General features: G+C 63.7%; 1 protein-coding gene across 1 annotated transcript; it reads left to right on the forward strand.

Annotated features, from left to right (window-relative positions):
• Positions 1-445: 445 nt before the first annotated feature.
• On the forward strand, positions 446-21282 carry ASAP3 (ArfGAP with SH3 domain, ankyrin repeat and PH domain 3; the record flags this gene model as incomplete). The annotated part of the gene is made up of 26 exons (XM_082494147.1): positions 446-571; positions 4620-4809; positions 5066-5211; positions 7054-7128; positions 7864-7913; positions 8151-8277; positions 10699-10784; positions 11621-11696; positions 11835-11921; positions 12278-12387; positions 13293-13362; positions 13844-13931; positions 14344-14392; positions 15105-15292; positions 15422-15555; positions 16016-16110; positions 16444-16624; positions 17485-17570; positions 17695-17810; positions 17919-17986; positions 18159-18266; positions 18385-18628; positions 18731-19019; positions 19560-19704; positions 19895-20017; positions 20268-21282. 26 exons carry the CDS (start codon positions 446-448, stop codon positions 20340-20342), a joined length of 3132 nt encoding a protein of 1043 aa, XP_082350273.1. The 3' UTR covers positions 20343-21282.
• Positions 21283-22189: the final 907 nt, after the last annotated feature.

The following is a 22189-nucleotide window of genomic DNA, read 5'->3' on the forward strand; positions in this document are numbered from 1 at the left end:
GGTGCGGATCCAGCGACACCCCGGGATTTTCCCCTTCCTCTCGCCCCCGCACCCCGGGACAACCCCCCCAGCTCCCGGTACTGGGGGTGATGGTCACCGTGGGGATGGAGTGGGGGGGTCTTGGGGGGACCGGGGCGGGGGGGAGGGGGGGGCACCGGGGCTGTTCGCCTTTAACGGGCGGGCGGGCGGGGCCGCCCACGTGACGGCGGCGGGGAGGGAACGAGCGAGCGGGCGGGCGGAGGGAGAAACTCCCCGGTGCGGCGCGGTGCGGCGCTCCCCGGTACCGGGCGATGGGGCGCTGAACCGGGCCCGAGCCGGTACCCACCGGGGAGCTCCGCAGGGGGAGCTCCCGGGTGCGCTCCCAGTGCGCTCCCGGTACTCTCCCGGTACCCTCCCGGTTCCCTCCCGGTTCGCTCCCGGTGCGCCCCCCGGTGCCGCCCGCACCATGCCCGAGCAGCTCAGCGTGGCCGAGTTCCTGGCCGTTACCGGGGAGGACATCAGCTCTCCGGCAGCCGCCGCCTTCGCCTCCAAGATGCAGAAGTGCCGGGGGGCGGTGGGGGCTCTGGAGGAGGTGAGAGGGGCTGGGGAAGGGGGTCGGGGGGGGAGGGGGGTGTCGGGCTGTCCTCCCCGCCTGGGAACACCCCCCGCACCCATAGGTGCTGGTCCAGCACCCACTGCCCACCCCCGGTGGGAGCACCTCCTCTCTTTGGGCTTCTATTTATTGGGGTCCCCCCTTTGCCCCGAGACCCGGTGGTCACCCTCAGCGGGTGCTTTGGGACCCTCGGGTCAGGGTGGCCGTTTGCATCCTCTGAGCCGCCCCAGCGTGTGCTTTTTCGGGGCCAAGGCCTGCAGAAATGGGCAAAACTTTACTTTAAAGGCAGTTTTCTCCAGCTCCTGGGGCTGCCCCGGGGGCAGAAGGGGGGACACGGGGACACAGGGCATCCCCCCGGGGCTGAGCAGAGCATCCCCAGCTCCCATCGCTACCAAGCTGCCACACCGGAGCCAGCCCTGATGTGGTGTGGGGTCCCTGGGGAGGGTGTCCCCGTGCGATTAAAGCCATTAAAATATTTTTAGCCTCCCCCCCCCAAAATCGCCAGCAACGTTTGCGGGAGGTGGCGGGGTGCCTTCGTCCCCCTTCTCCCGCCTGGAATAAAGGCGGTTTCCAGCTGGTCCCGCAGCTTTTGCCAACTTCTCTTAGCGAAGGAATGGCTTTGAAGGAGAGCCAGGGCTGGGGGGGGCGGGGGGGGGGAGTGTGGGGCCCCAGGTGCCGGGGCTGCCGGGATCCCCCGGGGCAGCGGGATGGGCGTCCCTGGGTTAGAAATCTGGGGGACGCATCGTGGAGCATCCCGGTCATCTCCAGCACGTGCTGGCCACTGCCGTGGCCCTTCCTCTCGGTTGGGAAGGGGGAGGCAGCTCCAGCCAGGAGGAAACGGCAGGAATTTCGTTTGGCTGCTCGGAGAGGCTGCGGTTAAGGGGGACGGGGATGGGGGAGAGAGGCGTCCCCCCCGGCAATGGCGGGGGTCTCTGCGGGGGTTTGCTTGGGAAAGCTCTCAGCTGAGAGATGAGACTTGTGACTGCCGTCGTGCGTGCCACGGAGGGCACGGGGCTGAGCCCCCCCCGCTCCTCCCGTCCCACCGGGGGCTGCGGGAAACCCTCGTGGGGGCTGAACCGCTGCCAGGCCTTCGGCCTCCCTACGCTCCAGCGCGCGGGGAAGAGGGAAATCCAACCAAACAAGCGCCGGCCCCGTGCCACCCTCGGAGCCCTGATGGGGCGACAGCGTCAGGAAGGGGAAATAAGCAGCGGTGGCTTTGGGGAGGGCTGGGGAGCGGGAGAGACCTTCTGCGACCAAACCCAGCCTTGGTCTTCCCCATCACCACCCCAGATCCCAGCTGGTGGCTTGAGGAGGAGGGAGCGAAGGTTCCCAGTCTTGCTCCAGCGGCTTCTGGGTGGGAGGGGGTGACCATGTCCCACCAGGTCCCCAAAACAAGGGGCTTCCGCCTTCGAGGCACGGATGCATGTATCCACCTGGGAGCCAGCCCCAAATCGGGGGGGGACAGGAGAGATGGGGGTGAGCGGTGTGAGGGCCGGAGGCTGGTACCCGCCATCGAGGAAACATCGAGCGTTCGGCTCGGTTATGAGGCTGGAGCTGCTCCGTGCCTCAGTTTCCCTCCTGGGGATTAAAGACCCCCTTCCCAGGTGGTCTCATGTGACTTTGGGGTCCTTGGGGCTGCTGTGGAGGCAGACCCCAGGTTCTCTGGAGCGGGCTGGAATGTCGGATGCGGCCCTTGGTGGTTGGGGCTGGGTGCTGCACGCATGTCACGCGGGACCGAGCACCTCTGGGCTGGGGCAGGGTGACATGGCAGAGGCCGCCGACATGTTCGGTGGCAGACCTGGCACCCAGGCTTCCAGCTCACCCTGTCACCGTGTAAATAATACCGCGTCCCCGCTGTGCGCTGCCCTTTGCACCCAGGACAGAGCCGCATCCTGCTCCCGGCACGGCAGCACCGCCAGCCCGGTCCCTGGCACCCGCGGCGGCTCCTTCCCCGGGCGGCACGAGCCGGCGGCGGGGGGGTGGGGAGGCAGAAGAATGGCTCCCATTGAGCATCCTGCGGGGGGTGACGGTGGCCGCTCGTGGTCCCCAGGCTGCGAGCCCGGCCGGCTGCGGTGCAGGTGCGGATCCATCCCTTCCTCCATCCCCACGGGGATTCCCTTGTGCTCCCGTCCGCGTTGTGCCGACATCCTCAGCTTCCCCAGACTGGGAGCCCTTGTCTCTGAGCTGGGCCAGGGGGTGATGGGTGCTGTGGGGGCTCCAGATGTCGCTGCCCCCCCCCCCCCCCCAACTCCAGAGGGCTGTCCCCGTGCAGCCAAGGCCCGTGTCCCCAGCAGCCAGCCCGGTACGTGGGGGATGCCAGCGGTGCCCACAGCCGAGGCAGCACCGTGCAGTGATTTCCTCTGCATTTACCTCCCCAGTTCCCAGCTCGCCGACCCCTTCCCAAAAACCCCTGTGACTCCCCAGATCGTCCCCGGTCCCTTTGCTGAGCCTCCTGCAGCCGTGAGCTGGCACCGGGATGTGCTGCCCTGTCCTGAGCACTCGGAGCAGCTTCTTCCCCCTGTTTGCACGGTGCTTTGCTGCATCCGGAGCATCTCGTGCTGCCTCAGTTTCCCCTTCCTGAGGCCACGCCAGGTTTGCGACGCCTGAGACATCCGGGCGTCCAGCCCTGCTGATTCCCCCCTCCCCGAGACAAGGGATGCTCTGTCCCAACCCACGGCTCTGAAGGGCTTGGGGCGCCCAGATGTGGTGCGGAGAGGGGCTATGGGGGGGGCTGTGGAGCACCCCAACATTCTCCCCCACTGTAGATGCTTTGCCAGACCCCCTCCAGGGGCAGTTTGGCTCCTGCCTCGGTCCCAGCCCCCTCCCAGCCGGCTCATCCCAGCCAAAGCTCGTCCGTCCGCAGCATCCCGTCCAACGCGGAGGGCCTGGGAGAGCGGCGCCGGAGCCAGGCTGACCCTGCTGTCAGGAAATCGGCCTTGACATCAGCCCCAAAACCTTCGGCGAGAGCGCAAGGGAGAGAGAGAGAGAGCCTCTTTATTGTAATTCCTCGGCGGTTTCATCCCTCGCCCTTCTTGCCGTTCACGCCCTCTGAATATTTCCAGCCTGTTATCATGCCTCTGGTACCTGCAGCCAAACCGCCCTTAACCCTTTCCTGATGGCTCGGGGCCGCCGGCGCGCGTTCGGCTAACGATGCTCAGCGGGTAGGGTGGCGTTGGGGTTGGCGTTGGGGTTGGCGTTGGGTTGAGTTTTCCCTGGTGCTCGGTGGGGGCAAATAGGGGCTGCCGGGGTAGGGAGGGAGGGATGGATGGATGGACGGAGCGAGGATGGGGATGGGGACCAGGCTGGGGTCGAGGGGGATGCTCTAAGCAAGCGGCAGGATGCGGCTGGTGGGGGCTGTGGGGAGGTCCACGGTGCTGGGAACCACAGCCAAGACCCTGCATGAGCTGGGATGGGGAAAGCCACATTTATGTGGGGTTATGCACATTTGTGTGGGATTTACATGATTTTAGGCCCCTTTTGGGTATCGGTGGGAGGTGGGTCCCATTTTTCGCTCCGCTGGGGACCCCTGCGAGGAGCTGGGCACCCTCGCGGGTCTGTGCCGCCGTGCCTGCGCGCGTGCTGGGGTGATGGCGATGGGCTGCCGTATCCGTGCGGCGTGATGCTTGGTTGAAAGAGCCCCCGCGAGAGCTGTAGGGAGGCGTTTCACCTGGTTGCTGGACGCTGCTCGGATCCGAAGAGGCGCTGGGCGTGCTGGCCGAGCCTCTCACCCCCTGCTATCCTCTCGCTCCAACCCGCCTCTCCAGGGGTGGCCAAAAAAGCCCTGCCTGGCAGCGAAAACCACGGGGACCGCAAACTTGGTGGGGGGACGGGGTGGACACCGCGGCTCCGGCGTCCCTGGGATGCCTCCGGCTCCTCTCCCAGCCCCGGGAGCTTGGCCGCTGCCCCACACATCTGCACGGCAGAGCAGTCGCCTTTCCAAGGGCCGGCTGAGCCGCGGGGGGAGCGGCGGCCGCGCTTGGCGGGGGCTAACGAGCTCCGGGTTTGTTTTCTTGCTTTGCTTTCGCAGAGCCTGGATGGGGACCAAGCCGTACTCCAGAGGATCAGGAAATACGTGAAAGCCATTCACGTCTCCGGGCTGAGTGAGTTGTGCTTGGAGGAGCTGATGGGCATCCCCGGGGCCACCCGTCCCAACCTCCGCCAGCGCTGGTCACCGGCTGTCCCTGGGGTGACGCAGCCGGACAGTTGGATGGCCACGGGTGCGGGCCGGCCAGCCAGCCTGGCAACACGATAGGGTGCCCAAAACTGGCTAAAAAAAGGGGTTAAAAAGGAAATTGAGAACCTTAGGGAGGTTGTTTAGGGCACGGCGCCGCTGTCCTGCAGCAGGATCAGCCCAGCTCTGCTACGGGGGGACGGGGAGGTGGGTGCTGGTGGGACCTCGTGATGTGGCCATCTCCCGGGGACGGGGTGCTGCAGGGTCACCCCGTGTGTCTCACCGGTGTCTCCCCAACGCAGCCCACGTGGAGAACGAGGAGCAGTACAGCGAAGCTCTGGAGAACTTCGGCAACAACCACCTCTCCCAGAACAACCACGAGCTCTCCACCGGCTTCCTCAACCTGGCCGTCTTCACCCGCGAGGTCACCGCGCTCTTCAAGAACCTGGTGAGCCACCCCCCGCGTTCCCCCGGCGTGCTGCTGAAATCGGGGGGACTCTTTAACCCCCCCCGGGGCGGGGGGAAATGTGGGGTTCACGGCATCTCCGGTGCAACCTCAGGCTGTTCTCTGCCCCCGGCTATTGCCAAGCCAGGGGAAAATCTCCAGGATCCATCTGGATTTGGAAAACCCACCCAGTGTAGCCCCCCTTTCTCCCGATTTAGCTGCCCTCCACCACTGCGGGCAATCCACGGCTCCCACTCCAGACTCAAGGACACACTCCCAGTGCTCCCAGGCCATCCCCTACCCCCGCTGCTGGATTTACAGCTCATTCCCAGCTCTGCCGGCGATGCCGACGCTGGGATTCGACGGGCGGTTGGAGCTGCTATTTTCTTTTTTCCCTTTCTTTCTATGTTTTTTTTTTTTTTTTTTTTTTTTTTACATCAATTGCATCTCTCATCTCGCTTGCCAAGAAATAAATCAAAGCCACGCCGAGCTGCGCAGCGGGGCCGGGGGGAGCCGTGGCCGCGCGGCAAGCAGGCAGGCAGGGGCGGCTATGAGCCCGGCCGGCAGCGCCTTCCCCACCACGGGAATATCTCCGGTGGAGAATTGGGTTCCCGGAGGGAGTTGGGTCTGTGCACTCCCAGCAGCAAAGCCCTGGGCTGGGGGGGGGGTCCCATCCTGCTGGATCTCTTTCGAATCCCCCCTCCGAGGGGTGTTTTTTGGCCGCTGGCTCTGCTTAAGGAGGAGATTTACGTCTGCTGCCCTTCCCCCAGCAAGAATTTCAGATTTTGGCATCTTCCTCTCCCAGTTACCCCAGTCTGGGCCTCCCCGCTCCTCCCCTTCCCCGCTGTCCCAGTTCGGCCGGACCCCCGCGCTCTGGTCGGGGGGGGGGAGGGGGGGGGTCTGCGGGAACCGTCCCGGTGGAGGAGTCGGACCGGTTCCCGGGGGGAGGGCAGTGCTGGTCCCCCACCTCCCGCCCCACGTGCTGCCAGCGTGGGAACAGCCACCGCTGCGTCCCCCCCGCAGTGGGGTTATGTGCCGGGACCCTCAACCAGATGCGAAAAGCCCGGGTTCCCCTCCCGGAGTCCCCCCGCCCCGAGAGCTGTTGGAAGGGGGGGTTCCCCGTTTCCCCGTCCCCCCTCCTTTGGGGCTGGTCCCCTGCCCCACATCTGGGTTTGTCCCCGGGTGCTGGCGGGCACCAAAACCCTTGGGAGACTTTAATAGAAATCCGGGTGCAGCGGCGGGGGGGTCCGTGTCCCATATGGGTGCTGGAGCGGCTCTAACAGCACAAAAATGGGGTGCTGCCCCACGGGGTGCACGGAGGGACACCGGGACCGGAGCGGGCTCTGCCTCCCCAGCACGGAGCCCTGCGCGGCGGTGGTAGGGACGGCGGTGGCCGCGTTGCCGTCCCCAAACCTCAGGAAAGGGGGACATTTTTGGAAACCCCTTTGACGTTGCTGGGCCGTCCCCTTTGCGTCGAGGGGCTGGTGGCAGCGTCCCCGGGTGCTGTGGGGGGACGGGGCCAGGGAGGGGGTGGCGATGGGGCGGGGGGGGTGGGGGGGTGGGAGTGGGGTGGGGGGGAAACAGCTTTGGTTTTGGCAGCCGCGGCGCTGATGTGGTTTGTGGGAAGGGCCCCGCGTCAGACATCTTGCAGCCAGCTCCGACAAGCCCCGGCCTGCCCTGTGCCTGGATCCGGCCCTGCTTCCAGCCTCGTTAACCCTTGACGGGACGGCGATGGAACCAGGAGGGGGACCCCGGTGCTGGGAAAGGACCTGGGGCTGGGGTTCCCCGACCCGCCCTGAGGGTTGGGGACCCCCGTGGGGTAACCCCCTCTCTGCCTTTTTGCAGGTACAGAACCTGAATAACATCGTCTCCTTCCCCCTGGACAGCCTGCTGAAGGGGCAGCTGAAGGACGGCCGCTTGGTGAGTCCCCTCCAGCGCTGCCCCTGGGGGCTCCGAGGCCGCAGGTCACCCATTTGGGGACACGTTGCAGCAAAACCCCTGTTAAGGGCTCAGCCTGTGCCCACGGCCGGGAGAAGGAACGCCGCAAATGGCCGAGGCCGGGAGGCAACAGTGAGGGCTGGAAGGGACTGGGAGAAGGGGTGAAGAGCCGGTGGGGACGTCCCTTGTCCCTGAATCATAGAATCATAGAATTCTCTGGGTTGGAAGAGACCTTTGGGATCATCGAGCCCAACCATGTACCCTACTCTACGAAGTTCTCCCCTACACCGTATCCCCCAACACCACATCTAAACGTCTCTTAAACACATCCGGGGATGGGGACTCAACCACCTCCCTGGGCAGTCTATTCCAGTGCCCCACCACTCTTTCTGTGAAAAATTCTTTCCTAATGTTCAGTCTAAACCTGCCCTGTTGGAGCTTGAAGCCATTCCCTCTTGTTCTGTCATTAATTACCTGTGAGAAGAGACCAGCACCAACCTCTCTACAGTGTCCTTTCAAATAGTTGTAGAGAGCGATGAGGTCTCTTCTCAGCCTCCTCCTCCTCAACCTAAACAGTCCCGGCTCCTTCAACCGCTCTTCATGTGGAGGAGCAGGGAAGGGTGCAGCCGTGCCAAGGAAAGCCTTCGGCTGGGGGACGCTGCTGCGGTGCCACCGGGTCCTTCGGCTGCCATCCCTTCTCTCTCCTTTTGCCCGCAGGACTCCAAGAAGCAGATCGAAAAGGCTTGGAAGGATTACGAGACCAAAGTGTAAGGAACCTGCTGCCTCCGGCAAAATCCGCCTAATCCCGCTTTGCACAAAGGTTTTTTTTTTTTGTCCCGGGGCCGCAGCCGGGCACCGATGGGTTCCAGTTTGCCGTCGGGTGGGCTGCGGTCCAGCCTTTCCCAGCTTGAGGGTCTGGAGATGTTTCTCCTGATGCCATCCCCACTGTGGGACACCCCTCGGAGGAGGGCTGTCCCTCAAGCTGTCACCATCCCGTCCCGCAGGGGGAAGGTAGAGAAGGAGAAGGAGCGAGCCCGCTTGGCGGGGGTCATCCAGGCCGAGCCGTCCGCAGCGGAGGTGGCCGAGGACATGCAGAAGGAGCGGCGGCTCTTCCAGCTCCACATGTGCGAGGTAGGGGCTGTGCTGGGGCGGCGGGGAAGGATGGGGACCGTTCAGCCCCGGGGCGACGCAGGGGACCGCTGTGCTCAGAGCTGGGGGGGGGGGGGTGTCGGAGCCTCTCCCCGTCCCCACCACCAAAGCGGCCCCACGGAGGTGCAGTGTTGGACCCTCGCTGTCCCCATCCCGTGGTGTCCCTGCCGCGGTCCTGGCTCAGGGACGCCCCGTTCCCGAGCTGGGGTCCCTGCGGGATGCGGCTGTGAATGGCACCCGGGGGTTTGCACCCGCATCCTTCCAACCCTGCTCCTACCCCCCCCCCCCCCGCTGCAACGCTAGAGGCTGGCGTTTGGGGCAAAAAGCGAGCTTTTTTTTGGATAGCATCCCTGAGGTTGGCTTTGTGGTTTTGCCGTGTTCTCAAAACTGTTCTTGGTTTTGGTTAGGGGGGCTCACGAGCGGCCCCAGATCCCCGAACGATGCCGGGGGTCCGTGCTCAGGAGGTGAGATGGGAATAGGTGAAGGATGGAGCCCCGATGTCATAGAGTCATCGAACGGTTTAGGTTGGAAGGGACCTTAAAGACCAGACCCCCCAGTGAAGATAAGACCTGGGCATCCTGGCTCCACGCATCCCAGCAGCCCCATAAACCTCTCAAGAGTGACACAGAGCAGGCGACAAGTCCCCGGTGGGTTGTCCCTGGGGGTCTTCTACATTCCTGATGACCAGGTGGCAGCATCGGAGCCCGGTGCAGCCCCATGTTCCATCCCCCCCCCACCCCAGGCAAGGGGCAGGGGGGTGCCGGGAGGAGACTGCTCCCGCCGGGGGAGCTGGGACCCGGCCAGATGAGTCACTCCCTTGAATAGCACCACTGTGAAATAAATAACAGCGCATGGAAACGCGGGAGCTGCAGGCGGGGAGGGGGCCGCTGCCGGCAACCCTGCGGAGAGCGGCTGCGTGTGTGCCGGCGTGCGCGAGAGCTGCTGCTTTCCCGGGGAGCCTGCCTGGAAATGGGGTGAGGGGTAGGGGTGTGTGTGGGGGGGGCAGCTCTTCTAGGGGGCTGGCCGGGGTGTTGCGTGGAGGTTTGTAGGTGGATGGTGTTTGCTGCTTCCACGGTCTGATTTCACCCCAGGGGTGATCACAGATGGAAGAGTTTGGGTTGGAAGGGACCTTGAAGACCACCCAGTGACACCCCCCTGCCCTGGGCAGGGACACCTCCCCCCAGCCCAGGTTGCCCCAAGCCCCGTCCAACCCGGCCTTGACCACCTCCAGGGATGGGGCAGCCACAGCTTCTCGGGGAGACCTGCGCCAGTGATGTGTGGGGCAGTTGCATCTCCCCATCATGGGCCATCTCACACCTCCCGGGGGGGATGGATGCAGCTGTGCCCAAACCAAGGTGGTGCTGGGAGCATCCCATTGCCCGTGGGTCTCAGCCCAGCACTGGCCGGGACTGTCCCCTGCCACCGTCACCCTGGGACATGGGTGGCAGGGCAGGGAAGTCCCGTGGGAGCTGAGCACACGTGGCCTTTTCCAACCGGGACTTTGTTCAGGGGGCGCAGTCGGTGCCGGACCCCCTCCCCCGGGGCTCCGGGTTGGATGCTACGTTGGCTTTGCAGCTTCAGCATGGAGCAATTTAAGAACCTCCCCCAGCCCAGGTGACCCCTCGCGGGGGTGGGGGTGCCCAGATGGCACCGGGAGGCTCCGTCCCACCATGGTGCATCCCCACCACGGAAAGCCCCAGGACCTCGGGGCTGCCATCCCCTCCTCTCACTTCCCGCTCGAAACCATCCTCCAGCAGCTGCGCCGGCCTGGAGAGGAGCTCGCAGGGGGGGAAAAAATCTCTCCCTCCCCCCCCCTTATTTTGTTTGGAGTGTATTTTCTGCCTGCAGCTGATGGATGGGTTTGATGTATCAAGCTGAAATTTCCCGTCCCGCGGGACACCTCTGCGCCCGAGGACTGCAGACCTCCGGGGCTGATGTGCTGCAGGCATTCGCTGCTCGAAATCTAATTTTTTTTTTGGGGGGGTTGGGGGGGAGCACAGCGGTCGTATCCTAAAAAACACTTGAGCTGGTTTATTATTTTTATTTTTTTTTTTTTTCCTTCGCGAGCTGCCTTGGCTTTTTGGTTATTTATTAACTCCAGAAGTAATGAGCAGCGGGAGAAGCATGCTCGGCTGGAAACCCCAGGGGCACACCTCGGTCCTTGAACTTCTCGGGGCTTGGAGGACTTCCAGAGCCAGGTTTTCTGAGGGTGGTCCCCAGCGAGCTGCCTTCAAATCCAACGTCGTGACTCGACTTCTTGAAACCCCAGCCAACGTTTTAACCCTCCTCCCTGCACGGGGAAGGGAGGCGAGGGCCAGGCAGGCTCTTGCTCTTTCCTCCGGGATATTTGCAGCCGGTCCTCGTCTCCATCACCTAACTGGGTGTCTTCTCCTCCTCCTCCAGTACCTGCTGAAAGCCAGCGAGTCTCAGATGAAACAGGGCCCAGATTTCCTGCAGAGCCTCATCAAGTTTTTCCACGCTCAGCACAAGTAGGTCCCACCTGGATTTGGGGGATGGGGGGGTGTGTCATCCCTGGGGTCAGTCGTCACCCGTGGGAGATCCCATGAGGCTCTGGGGGCACCTTCTCCCATCTCAGCTCCATAAAGCTGTCGGTGAAGATGCTGGGCAGAGCCCGTTGCTCTCCAGTTGTATCCGAGGAGTTGAAACGTGCTTTGTTGGCTTGAGGAGCTGTAAACGTGTCCGTGGGGGCTGGGGGAAGGGGGTTGGCTCGGGATATATCCGATGATTTGGTTTCTGGATAGATTTCCAGGGATGAGTTCAGCCGAGCGGCTCCGCTGTTGGCCGTGGGGCTCGTAACGAGGGTGTTTGGAGCAAGGATTAACACCCCCTCGCCTTTCCCGTTGCTCCGGGAGGCTGGAGTAGCAGCGTGTGGGTGTCATGTCATCTCCTCCAGCTCTCGAGTGGGGAAACTGAGGCAGGGAGGGGGCAGTCGCCTTGGCCAAGAACATGACTTCAACTGGGGCTGTGACCCAGAGACCCCCCCAGGATCTGGCTTCCAGCAGGGCTGGTCCCCTTGAAATGAGCTTGCCTCGGACAAGAGGTCAATCCTGCATCCCAAACACCCCAAATATTTGGGGGATCTAGACCCCAAATTGCCTGGGCTTGGCCTTTGGTGGGGTCTCTCCAGGTCCCAGCAGCAGAGGAACCACAAAGCAAGAGCAGGTTCCCAGGGGGGGTGCTATGTTCTCTATGGTCTCCTACCACGTTTTGTCTAAAAAAAAAAAAAAAAAAAGCTCTTTTTTTTTTTCTTTTCTTTTCTCCATCTTCCCCGTCTGCATCTTAATTGCGTTAAATAAATGCCCAGTTTCTTCCAAGATGGCTGGAAGGCTGCCCAGAACCTCTACCCCTTCATTGAGAAGCTCGCTGTGTCCCTCCATGCGGTAAGTCCCGTCCCCCCCCTGGCTCCCCCCAGCGGCGCTCAGACGTGGCCCCCCCCCTGTGCTGCCGCCTGCCCCCCGCCAGCCGCTGAGAACGCCCGCGCTCAGCGCAGCAGTGAGGGCAGCTGCCTGCCTTTCCAGCTCCACCAAGCCCAAGAGGAGGAGGTGAAGCAGCTCACGCAGACCCGCGATTCCCTCCGCAGCATCCTGCAGCTGGAGAACAAGGAGGTGAGACTCCGGGATGGGCGAGGGAGAGCCGGGAAGGAGGGTCGGGAGGGTGCTGAGCGCTAAGGAGCGGTGAGCGGCCCGGGTTTAGCTTGGGGACAGGGAGCAGGTGGAGAAAGGGGAGCTGGGGACCACAGAGGACATCTGTGGGAGCAGAGGAGGAGACCTGGGAGATGCTCGGAGGAGACCTTGGGAGGCTGGGAAGGGACGGGGGTCCCTGCCATTCTGCTGGGCACTGCACCCGCGTAAGGATGAGGTCACTTGGGGACAGCAACCGCCTGTATGCCTCTCATTTGGCTTTTTAAATGTGTTTTTGTTTTGTTTTGTTTGTTTTTTTTCTTTTTCCCTGGTGAGCTCAGGAAAACCTGAGCAGGAAGAACTCCGGTAGCGGCTACAGCATCCACCAGCACCAAGGGAATAAGCAGTACGGGACGGAGAAGTCGGGATTCCTGTACAAGAAGAGCGATGGGTGAGGCTGAGTGTTATTTGCCCAGAGAGCTCCCGGCTCCGTCCCAGTGTCGCTGCGTGCTGGGAGGGCACCATGCTCATGGGAGGCCTCAGAGCTGGGACATTCCAAGACGGAACTGTTTGGGTGAGGTTTTTGGTAGCTGTTAGACTGGTCTTTGGGTGCAAATTGGTCCCATCTGGTCTTATGCATCCATCAGCGCTTGGAGAACAGGATTTTTCCCCAGGCTGGAGGAGACCTGAGAGTTGGTGGTCAAGGGGTTGGTGGATCTCCAGCTGCAGGTGGGGAAGGAGAAGGCTTGGAGGTGGTGCAGGGGACCTTCTCCTGCCATGGTTTGGTGTCATCGGCCCATTTCTTATGTGAAGGCCCCCAGCAGGCTCTGCTGCTTGGGATGCTTCTCCTGTGATGCTCTCCTGGCTGGGCACAGTGGCCGGGGCTTTGTGGGCGTAGTGTCCTCGGATGTGGGTCTCCAGGAACAGCGGCTCAGTGCCAAGTTCACCCTGAAGAGCTGTGTGGCTGATGGGAAGGGAAGAAAACCCCTTGTTTCTTGGGCACGGAGGGAGAAAGGGTCCTGGTGGGATCATCTAGGGTGAAAAATAAAACCCTTGACGCCCCAAAGAGAAGGTCCTCACCTTCTCAGTGGACCACCTGGGTGATGGACATGAGGCTTTGAGCGTGTGCTTTGCTGAACTGGGACTACCAGATCTGTGATGCTGTAGCCAGCATGGCCCATGGCTAGCTGGCTCAGCAGGATATTTTGTGCTCTGTGAGTTACAGGAGGCACAACCCCACGTCCAGAAAGCCATCCCTCTGCCCGAGGGCTACTGTGGGTGGTTTTGGGAGGCGGATGTGTGTGGGTGACCAGGGCTGGGCAACACATCCTCACTCCTCCTCTTCCTCCTCTTCAGGATCCGCAAAGTCTGGCAGAAGAGGAAGTGCGGCGTGAAGTACGGCTGTCTGACCATCTCCCACAGCACGGTGAGGAGCAGCCCTGACCCTTTGAAGTCACCGTTTGAGAGTTGGCGTCCGTTGGATTGCAGGTTTAGTTTTGCCCAAACCGGTCGCAAATCTGCCCGGCTTAAAACCTACTACCAGCTGGGACTGGACGTGCTAAATGGGGTCGCCTGTGTTCATTTAGGTGTCAATGGGAGGGGACGGTGGGTTCGACTGGGGCAGCGAGATGGGCGTTGAGGTTCCAGACAAGGCCAAAGGGGCCCCGGGGCGGTTTGGGGAGGGGGGTGCTGCCCCCCGGCGGTGGAGGCTGCGAACTGCAGCGGGGACAGAAGACAGGCTGGGGGACATTCTCCTGCAAAGGGTCCCACTCACCTGCTTGTCCCAAGAGGGACCATCTGGGGATGGCTGCTGTCCCACCGGAGTTGTCATCGGAGATACGCGCTTGGTGATGCGCGTCCCACCCCTTCCCAGTCCTTTACCCTTCTCCCGTCCTCGCGCCCTGCAGATCAACCGCCCCCCCGTCAAGCTGAACCTCCTCACCTGCCAAGTGCGGCCCCACGCCGAGGAGAAGAAATGCTTCGACCTGGTGACGCGTGAGTGCCCGCAGCGCGATACCGTGGCTGGGGTGGCTGTGTTTGACCCGGAGGCGGCCGAGCTGCGGATGGGGAACTTCCTTTTTGGAGGAGAGCATCCCGAGCGGGTTTTCCCGGCGGGCCCTCTGCCAGCCCTGCCACGGCACCCGGGCACCCTTTGCCCTTTTAATCTGCCTCCGGGCATCTCCCCGGCTGCCTTTACTGGGGGAAGGACCAACCTCTTCCAAGGAGATCTAGCAAGCTCAAGACAAAAAGAGGTCACGACAGGGCTTGGGTGATGGAAGAGTGACATGCAGTGATTTAATTTCACTTTGAAGTAGCCCCTTTGGAGTAGTTGCAGCTCCTTCCTGCTGTCTTGGGCCATCCCATAATCTCCCCACTCACCTTCTCCCCCCTCTCCCCATCCCTGCAGACAACAGGACGTATCACTTCCAAGCGGAGGACGAGCAGGAGTGCGTTGTGTAAGTGCCGCAGCCCGTCGCCACTCCTTGTGGTGCCAGGTCCTGCCTTGCCTTCCTCCTTCTCCTCCTCCTCCTTCTCCTTCTCCTCCTCCTTCTTCTCCTCCTCCTTCTCCTCCTCCTCCTTCTCCTCTTCCTCCTCTTCCTCCTTCTCCTCCTCCTCCTCTTCCTCCTTCTCCTCCTCCTCCTTCTTCTCCTCCTCCTCCTTCTCCTCCTCCTTCTCCTCCTCCTCCTCCTCCTTCTCCTCCTCCTTCTCCTCCTCCTCCTCCTCCTTCTCCTCCTCCTCCTCCTTCTCCTCCTCCTCCTCCTCCTCCTTCTCCTCCTCCTCCTCCTTCTCCTCCTCCTCCTCCTTCTCCTCCTCCTCCTCCTCCTCCTCCTTCTCCTCCTCCTCCTCCTTCTCCTCCTCCTCCTCCTTCTCCTCCTCCTCCTCCTTCTCCTCCTTCTCCTCCTCCTCCTCCTCCTCCTTCTCCTCCTCCTCCTCCTCCTCCTTCTCCTCCTCCTCCTCCTTCTCCTTCTCCTTCTCCTCCTCCTCCTCCTTCTCCTCCTCCTCCTTCTCCTTCTCCTCCTCCTCCTTCTCCTTCTCCTCCTCCTCCTTCTCCTCCTCCTCCTTCTCCTTCTCCTCCTCCCCCTCCTCCCCCTCCTCCTCCTCCTCCTCCTCCTCCCCCTCCTCCTCCTCCTCCTCCTCCTCCTCCTGACGGGGCTCCCTCCCACCCAGGTGGGTCTCGGTGCTGCAGAACAGCAAGGATGAAGCCCTGAGCAATGCCTTCAAGGGGGACCCCAACGGCAGCGGGGCGGCGGCGGGCGGCGGGGCGGACGGCGGCGTGCAGGAGCTCACCAAGCTGGTCATCAACGAGGTGAAGAACATGCCGGGAAACAAGCAGTGTTGTGACTGCGGGGCCCCGGGTAGGTTGGGGCTCGGGGTGTCCCCTCCTCCTCTCCCTGGGGTGCGGGTTGGGTACCCGGGGAGGGGGTTGCAGCATCCCGCGGCGCTGGGTGGTGATGCTGAGCTCTGGGCATCGCTTCCCGCTGCAGATCCCACGTGGCTTTCTACCAACCTGGGTATCCTGACGTGTATCGAGTGCTCCGGCATCCATCGGGAACTGGGTGTGCATTATTCCCGCATCCAGTCCCTCACCCTGGACGTCCTCAGCACCTCCGAGCTGTTGGTGAGCTGCTCCTCGATCCCGGAGAACTTGCACCCACCGGGAATCGCCCTCTGCGGCTCCCAAATCTCCTGGGACAGAGTCCATCCCTCCTCCTCCATCCCACCTGTGCCCAGTTTGCTCCGGTGCTCGCAAACTTGCCTCAGTTTCCCCAGTGGCGGTTTGTGGCCCCCAGCGTGGCGGTCTGGGGGAATGGGGGGGGGGGGGGGCTCTGCTAAGGCAGTGGGGATGTTGGCAGCCCCCCAGGACCTACTCCTTGTTAAAACAGACTCCCTGTCGTGAAAAAGCATCATCCCCAGGGAGATGCTGCTGTGGGAAGGTGCTGGGTGGGATCCGGTGGATTCCTTCCCTGTGCCTCCGGGATGGGGACGGGGATCTGGCTGGGGGAGGGCGAGCACGGCCACCAGGGCTCGTCTCTCCCCCATCCCTCCCCCCCAGCCCCATCGTCCCTCTCTCACTGCAGCTGGCCGTCAGCGTCGGGAACACCCGCTTTAACGAGATCATGGAGGCCACGCTGCCCGCGCAGGACTGCCCCAAGCCCTCGGCCGGCAGCGATATGTGAGTGGGCCACTGGCCGGGGTGGGGGGGCTCGGGGTGGGCTGGGGGGAGGAGGAGTGCATGGCGCGTGGTCAGTCCTTGTCCCCGTGCCACTGCCCGTCAGCTCTTGGGGATGGGAGAAGGGGGGGATGCTGGTGTCATCACCTAGATTTTGGTGGGGACCTGCAGCTTTTTTGGAGGTTTCTCCCCGTTCCCAAACTTTTGGGAGGAGGAGGAGGCAGGAGCCCCCGGCTGTGGTGGGGCTGGAGGGGTGTGTGTGTGTGTGTGTGTGTGTGTGTGTGTGTACGGTCTCCGTGCCCAGCCAAGCCAAAGGCACGCCGCCCCTTCCCGCAGGGCCGCCCGCAAGGAGTACATCGTGGCCAAGTACATGGAGCGACGCTACGTGCAGAAAAGCGGCCGCGACGATCCCCACCGCCTCTGGGAAGCCATTCGCGCCCGCGACCTCCTGGCCCTGCTCCAGGCCTTCGCCGAAGGGCACGATCTGGCCAAGCCCTTGGCCAGCCCCGAGGGCCCGGTGAGCCCCACGCCGCCGCCCCGCTCCCTCTGCCTGCCAGCGTAAACGGATTTTCCCCCCTCCTCCCCCCAGCTCTGGGTGCCCACGCTCAGGATTTTCCTGACCTTTGGGTGGAGATGTGCCCTTGGAACGACGAGCATCCTCGGGTCCAGCTCTCTCCTCTCCTCCGTCTTTGGGGAGATGAAGCATCCCAAATTCTGGGCTCCCCGGGTCAAGAAGGAGAGGGAACTGCTGGAGAGGGTCCAGCAAAGGGCTGCGGAGATGATGAGGGGAGTGGAGCATCTCTCTTACGAGGAGAGGCTGAGGGCCGTGGGGCTGTTCAGTCTGGAGAAGAGAAGACTGAGGGGGAATCTTATCAACCCTTCAAGGCAGGGTGCCGGGGGGATGGGGACGGTCTCTGTTCAGCGGTGCCCAGTGACAGGACAGGAGGGAACGGGCACAAACGTGACCATGGGCAGTTCCATCTCAACCCGAGGAGGGACTTCTCTCCTGTGCGGGCGGCAGAGCACTGGCACAGCTGCCCAGAGAGGGGGGGAGTCTCCCCCTCTGGAGCCATTCCAAACCCGCCTGGAGGTGTCCTGTGCCACCGCTGGAGGTGCCCCCGCTCTGGCAGGGGGTGGCACTGGGTGATCTTCATCCAACCCTTCCAGCCCTCACCAGTCTAGGATTCTGTGATCCTTGGGTCCAGCTTTCCTTTCCCTTTGTCTCCGGGGAGATGAGCATCGTTGGGTCCAGCTCTCTTCTCCTCTCCATCTTGGAGGAGATGCAGCATCCTCAGGTCCAGCTCTTCTCTCCCCTTCATCCTGTGGGAGATGAGCATCTTTGGGTTCAGCTCTTCTCTCCCCTCCATCTCCTGGCAGGACTCCGGCGAGCTGGCGCTGCATGTGGCCGTACGCCATGCCGACAGATCGTCCCTTCCTCTGGTGGACTTCATCATCCAGAACGGGTGCGTCCCCAGCTGCCCGCCGTGTCCCCTGCCCGCCTTCCTGCGGGACGAGCGTGCAGGAGTGCGAGGGACTGATGCTCGTGTGCTCTCGAGCCTTGAATTTCTTGCTGCTGGCCCTGCGCAGGGGGACGCTGGACCGGGTGACGCAGGATGGGAACACGGCTTTGCACTACGGCGCGCTCTACAACCAACCCAACTGCCTCAAGCTGCTCCTGAAGGGCAAAGCCACCTTCTCCACGGGTATGGGGCTGGGACTAGGGAGGGGGGAGAGGGTTTTTGGGCTCTCTGGTGGGAGTGGAGCAGTGAGGCTGTAACCGGGATCCGTCCCCTTTTTTGTCCCTCGGGCAGTGAACGCGGCGGGCGAGACGGCGTTGGACGTGGCGAGGAGGCTGAAGCACGCGGAGTGTGAAGAGCTGGTAGGTGGGATGGAGGGATGGGGGAGATGCTGAGGGTGGGGAGAGGGGACTAAAGCACCCGGGGAGAGCTGGCATGGAGGAAAGGAGCTCCCGGGACCTGTTCCTCCCCCCTCCTATGCTGAGACACCCCCCCATGCTGAGACACCCCCCCCTGACCTGCCCCATCCCGCAGCTGGAGCAGGCACAGGCGGGGAAGCTCTCCCTGCAGATCCACGTCGAATACGACTGGGAGCCCCCCCAGGAATTCCCTTATGACAGCGAGGACGAGCTGGAAGAGAAGGTACCCGTGGGACAGCGGCAGAGGGGACACCCCACATCCCCAGCGAGGGGGCTGGGGGGATGCAGACCCTATAAGGGGGGGGGGGTGGGCAGCCCTGGAGCCGTGTGTCTGCCCCCAGGTGAGCCCCCTCCAGCGCTCCTTCAAGGGCACGTCCCCGCTGGCCGCCAGCCCCCCGCCCGCCTGTCCCCAAACCCGCTGGAGCTGCATGGGGATGGACATCACCAACAAGACCTACGAGAGCATCCTGGTGCCATCGCGCCCCGCACCCCGCCGGGCCCACAGCGAGGAGATCCCCCCACCGCTGCCCCTCAAAAACCCCACGCGGGGCGGTTCCCGCTCCAAACCCGGCCACAGTCCCACCGGTGAGTTGGGGTGGTGGTGGTGGGGGCATCACCCATGGTGGGGCTGTCCCTTCACCCAGACACCAACTTTATTGTCCCCATCATATGTGTGTCCCCCACCAGAACGCCCCGAGCTCCCCCGGCAAGCATCGGAGCCGCACTTCTCCGGGCCGGCGGAGGCTCCGGCACCGCGTAGCCTCCCCTCCCCCAGCAGCACCGGCACCCTGGACGGCCCCCCCGGCCCCCCAGCCCCCAGCACCCGTAGCCCCACCGAGAGCCGGCGGGCAGCGTACTGGGAGACCCGCTCGGAGACGGAGAGCAGCGGCACACGGCGGGGGCCGGAGCTGAGCCCCCCACCCGGACAGCCCCCACCGAGCAGCGTGGTCCCCGATATCCCCCCCGTCAAGTTCAGGTGGGGACACCCCCTCCTCCGGTCTGGGGGTGCACTGGGTGTTGGGGAGGGGGGGTCACTGCATGGTGCTGGCGGGTTGGCTTCAACCTCTCCTGGGTTCCCCTCCACCCTGGGCGTGGGGAACCCCAAATTGTCCCTGGGGGGCATGGAGCGAAAGGGTCCCCACCCTGACCTGGGGTCCCCAAGGGAGTTGATGCTGGCAGTGGGACGCAGGAGGGGACACGGGCAATCGCAGGAGTGCTGGGTTGTCCCTGGAGAAGGTGACTCATTAGTTGGTGGTGACACCAAGACCGGGACCCTCCCGCAAGTTATCAAATACACTTTTTCCACTCTTTTTGGAAATTGTGGTGGGATGGGATCGTTTGAGGGAGGACGGGTGCTGGGGCCCTTCTCCATCAGCAGGCTCTGGGTGGGACCCTCTCTCTTGGGTCCCAATGGGGGGAGCCCTGACCCCACTGAGACCTTGTGAGGTGTGAAGGGGGGGGGGGGGAAAGGCACCAGCAGAAGAGGGGGTGACACTGTCACCGCTGTCTCCGGCAGCTCGGAGAGCACCCGCTCCTACCGGCGCATCAGCGGCGTGGTGGGCAAAGCAGGGTCAGCCGTGCCCCCCCAGAGCCCCAGTGGCCCCGAGGACCCTGCGCTGAACAAGGTGCCCCCCGTGCCCATGCCCAGGAGATTTGCTCCGGTAGGTGCCACCACTTGGGGGCGGGGGGTCTCAGAGGGGTTGCGATGTGGTGGTGGTGGTGGGTGTCACCCTCTGCACTGCCAAGCATCCCAGCTCCCCTTATCCCGGGGTGGCGGATGGAGGGATTGGGGGGGGTCACACCCCTTGGGGGGGGGGGGGTGTCTTCACCCCCTCGCCCACCCCTTTGCAGGCCAAGGGGCGGCAGAAGAGGGTGAAGGCGGTGGCTGACTGCAAGGGGGACAAAGCGCGGGAGCTGACCTTCTCTAAGGGGGAGGTCATCGTGGTGACGCGGGAGGAGGACGAGCAGAGCTGGGTGAGTGTCAGCTGCGGTCCTAACCCTGGTTCCTTCCCCCCACCCCCGCTCTCTTCTCGGGTGGGGGGGGCATGGACGGGTGCCCCCTGCCCCCTCTGTGCATGGAGGAGGGCTCCCACTGATGTGTCACCCGCGGCTTTGCTTCTCTAAATCCCTCTGGGAATTGGGATATCGGCCCCAAAGCTTCTTCTCCCATGCCTGAGATGGGACTCCCGCCCTCTCCCCCACCCCCCCCTCTCTGCACCTCCAGGTCGGCTTCATCGAGGGTGACGGCTCCCGCACCGGAGTCTTCCCAGCCAGCTTCGTCCACCTCTTGCAAGACTGACTGGGTGGAGGTGGCCCCTTTTGTCCCTGTCCCCTCGGCTGGGACCCGAGGCAGCTCCCCCACCGCCTGGTGGGGCGCAGAGCCAGGCCAGGAGGGACATATGCCTGGGACCATAGCGTGGGACCATCCAGCCTGGCGAGACACTGCCCTCCAAGGGGGCTTGGAGACCCCTCTCATTGAGAAGACTGTCCATGGACAGCAGAAGGGCAGAGAACGGACACACTTCGCTGCACTGGTGGGCTGAAGCTTCCGTGCTGGCCCCGAGTGGCCCCGGCTGCTCTCCCGTCCCTCCTGTGGGCTCTGCCCGTCCCTGGGGCTTGCTTCTCCCCTCTCTGCAAGGATTTGGGGGATGGAGCTGTACTCAGTGCCCCCCACCCTCCTGTGCCGGGGGACCATGGACCCCCCCCCTCCTGGTCTGGGGGGGGAGCGGGGCTGGGGAGCAGCCGTGTACGCCCTTCTCTACCCCGACTGTGAAGCCTTTGGGACGGGCAGGGAATCCAAAAGGGCTTTTATTGACCTCACCTGGGGGGGGCTGGAGGGTCTCTGGCCCCGTGTCTGTGTGTCCGTCCCCCCCCAGGCTCTGGGAGCTGCCTGGGCTGGTGGGGCTTGGGGGATACTTCAAAGCCTCCCCAAAACTGGTAGGGAAATGCCGTCCCCTGATCCGGGGCTTCAGGTGGCCCCACAGAGCCGCTGCCCCGTGTCCCTCACCTGGGGTGGGTGCTGGCTCACCGCCCCAGACCCGGGGGTCTCCCCAGGGGGGTGGGGGAGCGGGGGGGTGGATTTTGCAGCTTTTTCTGGGACCAATGGCTCCCCCGTGTCGGCGTCCCTCGAGAGCCGCCTGCCCCCAGGTCCCCCCAATTTACCCTCTCCCCTTTCTTGTTTGTGCGTCAAATATTTCATCTCAAAAGAAACAGCCTTTTTTTTTTTTTTTTTTAATGTTTTCTCTCTCTGGTTTCTAATAAAACCATCAGTTTTGTAAGTGCCTGAGTGCGTTGGGGGGGGGGGGTGCAGCCCCTGCCCCATAGCTGGCAGCCCCCAGCCCAGATGATGCTGGTGACGTGCCCCAGATGCTCCCAGGCACCGGGGGTCCCCATGACCTGCCGGTGCCCGTCGGGGATGTGACCTGAGGTTTTGGGGGTGTCACATGTGGTGGTGGTGGGGGGGACGCTGCTGTGGTGGGTGGGTGGGCGCAGCAGGTTGCGTTTTGGGCGGTCAGTTTTGGTTCACCCATCACGTGCCGTGCGGGACCGGGCTGGGGCATCCTCCCTGCGTGCCGGCATGGATCCAGAGCGGGACCCCTGTTGGTCACCCCTGTTGGGTGGCGGAGCAGGGACAAGCGAGGGTGGCTCGCTTGCTGTCACCCACCCATCCCAACCCCCTGTGCCACTCGAGCTTGGGGACAGCACCCCACCAACCCCCCCCCCCATCCCCCTGGTGCTGGGGGGGGCTCCCAGCACCCACCGCGGGCTGGCACACCGGGTGCTGCCGGGGGGCTCGGCAGAGCAAACGCTGGTGCAGCACCCTTAAAAAGCCTTGGGAGGTGTTGGGGTGTCATTTGTCATCGCAGCTTGTTCAACCCACCCACCTCCCCCCCCCCCCAGGGAACTCCCTGACACCGGCTTTGGATAGAGCAACCCCATGGCAGGCAGAGCTGGTACCGCACCGCACCCCCCGGCACCCCTCGGGGATCCCCGGCTCAGCCACCGCGGTGGCAACGCCACGTCCCGGACAATGCCACGTCCCGGACAATGCCACATCCTGGACAATGCCACGTCCCGGGCACTCTCCCTGCCAACACCAGGCTCCAGCCCCATGGCAGCCGGCACCCCGACACCTCCGGGGGTCCC

The sequence above is a fragment of the Vanellus vanellus genome (genome assembly GCF_965231255.1).
Source record: "Vanellus vanellus genome assembly, chromosome: 22".
Lineage (NCBI taxonomy): Eukaryota > Metazoa > Chordata > Aves > Charadriiformes > Charadriidae > Vanellus > Vanellus vanellus.